The following is a 3,423-nucleotide window of genomic DNA, read 5'->3' as shown; positions in this document are numbered from 1 at the left end:
CCCCAGGACCCGCTCCGGTCCGGTCCGTGCCACCCGGCCCAGCCGCGCGGCCATTTCCCGCAGAACAAACTGTCAAGAGGTCACCGCTGTGTCTTGGTTCCCGTCAGGCTTTTCCCACGGGACAGACGGGCACAGACGTGTGAGTCTTACATTAAAATAACACACAATAATTCAATACGTATTTATGTATCTGTCTTAAGCCATCTGTAGGTCCACAGAGCCCCCCGGAAAGGAGGGCACAGCCCTGGTGCTGCACCCCTGCTCCAGCATCACCTGCTCCCCTCACAGACCCAGCAAACAATCCCAAATCAATCCCATTTGGGTCAGTAACATTTGGTTCCTGACAGCGACGCGTTCCAGCAGCCACCAGGGAACAATTCTCCTCCCCCCCACCCCGCCGGGTGCCATCACCTCACCAAAAGAGGGGCTTGTGTTTATCACTCAAGACATTTTAGCACCAAATGCCCTCAGAGCCCCCCCAGCCCCAGCGTGCAAATCATCACCTGTAACACCCTTGACTGTGAACAAGGAACACCTTATTGCTTTTTGAATTGTTTTTACCTTCCAGTTTGATCCTCCCCCCTTCATCCTTGCCCCCTTCCCAGTTGCAGAGAAGACTTTTAAAAAATTCCTGTGCTTCTCAGGGGTGGTCTCCCACCTCCAGAACACATTTTGAGCTCTTTGGATGAAAGGTGCGATCTATTTTAAGTGCAAAATAAAATGTATGAATTGAAGCTCCACGCAGGACATCACAGTCATGTTTGGCCTCCCCACCTATGGCGTCACTTCATAGCCATGGGAGTCCAACAGGAATGACAGAGAAGATAACCAAACCTGGAACAAAGTCCACCACTTTAGCATATTTCACAATTCAGTGTATAAAAAGCAACATTAAAATAATTTTGCTTTTCACACACACTCCTATTATGTGCTCAAAACTGGGAAATACCAGAATTAAGGCTGCCTGTCCTACTGTCAGATTTATTTCCAATCCAGAGTAACCAAATCAAGTCATTTTGCCCTTACATTCTGGCACTGAACGTGTTTCACCACTGGCACTCTTCCCACCCCTGATGGACTCTGCTCAGCTTCCCCAAGAGCTCCTACCAAGCTGCCCAATGGGGAACAAATGTTAACACAAAATGGTGATTTTAAGGAGTCACTCTGTTGCTTTTTAATCCTTTTTTTTTTAGCTCACCCCCCTTCCATAGCACCAATATTGCCGTAGCTCAACGGTCTGATCACACAGGAGACATGTAAGTCTCATCTGCAGAAGCACCAAGCCTCAAAACCCAAGATAAACATCCTCCCTCTGGTGCAGACCCCCTGAAAAGCTGCTCTTCCCTGCAGCTCCCACCTTTGTTTGCTGCCAACCTCCCTCTAATGGATGGGGACTTCAAGGGGACACCTTCTGGTACCTGTGGTCTCACCTCCTGCTCTCAGTACCAGCTGTCTGGTTCAGGGTGCCCAGGGGACAAAGCACCAGGTGTGACTGCCCTGTTGACTCCCAGGCACCTGGAGATCCGAAGCCTGAGCTTTCAATGCATTTTTCATTCTGGCATTTCTCAAACTTTTGAGCACTTTGCTTCCTAGGTTTAAGCCAAGGCCATCTGTGGCATCCTGTGCTGCTTGCAGCCAGTTTTGGGAAGGGGGAAAGAACAGAGAGTGGTTCAGTTTGAAGAGACATGTGCCTCCAGGTCAGAGAGGTGAGCAGGGAGTCCCCACATCACCCTGCACCTCCAGTGCCTGTGCTGCCTGGAGATGTCCTTTGTACAAACAGTGTGTTCCATGTGTGGGACACACTCATGGCACCCCACCAGAGAAACTGTCTCAGGAGGTTAATGATGCTCAACTGGAGGAACACCCTGTTCTCTGCTGCTGTGAGGAGTACGACCCATCCTCAACCTGCTTTTAAATGCTTGGTTTCATAAAGGAGGATCAAGAAAGAACAGGACACTACCACATGGATCTGTTTCTTTGCAATGCTAATCTATAGAGTGAAACATTCATAACTGCTCAACAGAGTAAAAATATGCTACACCAAAACGGTACCAGAAAAAGCAGGACCCCTGTCACAGCTGGAGAAGAGTTTGCAGATAAAAATCAGAATTCAACAGCCAGCTTGAAAAGATGCCACTGAAAACATATGGAAAAATAAATATGGTTGTTCTGCCCCTACAGTTTGGCAGACATTGGAATTGGTGCAATTCACAGACTCTCATCTTCTTGTTCATTGTTGCTGTGGGCATCTCAGTATGTTGTCCCACCAGGGGACAGGAACAGCACAGCCCCCCAGCCAGGTGAGGACAGGGACAGCAGGGAGGCCTGGGAGCCTGCCCACCCACCTCCAGCAGGTCCTTGACTCATCTGGATCAAGTGCTGTGTGTTAACTCTTCCCTCTCAACTCCCAAGTGCTGCAGCAGGGAGAACACCTGCCCAGCCTCAGCCCCAGAAGGTCAGAGCACCTCACACCCAGGGCCGCACTGTCCCCACCAGCCACCCGATCGCAGGTCCATGTGGAACACAGAAAGCCAAGACATTGGTCTGCTCTCCTGGGAAGTCCATACTGTTTGGATGGCAGACAAGCTACCCATGAAGACAGGTTTCCAACTAATGGTGTTTCCCAGGGAATTAATTTACAAAGTGCCACTGGTCCTTGGAACCAAGTATAGTGTACAGTATATTACAGCAAACACGAGCTCTGCAGCCTGTGTTGGCCCATCTCTGCACTACAGGCAGAAGAAATCCCATGTTTCTCTTGACAATGGTCTCCTTCCCTTTTTGTACAAAGGAAAATAAAAACATAAGTTAAAACAGCAATAAATAAAGCTCCAGGATGTGTGTGTCCTGGTCAGCCCCCTTTGTGCATCCCAATCAGACTGGAGAGCTTCTCACAGTGCTCAAGTTTCAGTGACTCTGCTTTCTGTTTTAACCGCTCATCTCTGTAGAGCTTGGCCAAATTTGACAAATCAGACTCTGAAAGATGAAAAAAATAGAAATTAGGATGCAGTCAGGAGCCCACTTTGAGTAACTGTTTCTCAGTGCTTTGCTATCCTTGTGGCATGGATTTAATTCATGTTGCAGTGAAACTGGGCACGTTAACCACTTTCTTTAGAGAGAGGCCACCAGGTTTAGCCACGGTAGCTACTTAAGAAAACAGTATTTTCATAATTGCTTGAAAACTCAAACATCTCTAATAACCCTCTCTACCAGTGCACTAGTAGAACAACAAGCAAAACAAAACTTAAGACTGTCTACAAAGAAAACACCAACTATAAAAATCCAGCTTAGATGTTGTGTAAGATTGAAAATTGTGCTAATGATGGAAAGAACAGGTAATTGCTTTAAAATAGATTTATATATTTAAACTAAGTGCATACAGAAGGGCTAGCAGGAGTCCATTTAGCACTGTCTCCCTCATCA

The 3,423-nt window shown here is 47.6% G+C and overlaps 1 protein-coding gene across 1 annotated transcript in view; it reads right to left on the bottom strand.

Moving 5' to 3' along the window:
• Positions 1 to 2,536: 2,536 nt before the first annotated feature.
• DNAJC18 (DnaJ (Hsp40) homolog, subfamily C, member 18) overlaps positions 2,537 to 3,423 on the bottom strand; it is a gene marked incomplete at its 5' end in the record, with an annotated part of 12,936 nt that continues 12,049 nt past the window's right edge. Inside the window, one exon of the mRNA XM_009999953.1 lies at positions 2,537 to 2,976. Within this exon, the coding sequence (XP_009998255.1) occupies positions 2,852 to 2,976 (125 nt within the window). The remainder of the gene's footprint in view (positions 2,977 to 3,423) is intronic.

This window comes from Chaetura pelagica, unplaced genomic scaffold (assembly GCF_000747805.2).
Source record: "Chaetura pelagica isolate M959 unplaced genomic scaffold, ChaPel_1.0 scaffold296, whole genome shotgun sequence".
NCBI lineage: Eukaryota > Metazoa > Chordata > Aves > Apodiformes > Apodidae > Chaetura > Chaetura pelagica.
Note: the sequence above shows the minus strand (reverse complement) of the source record. Positions and strands in the feature narration are given on the sequence as shown.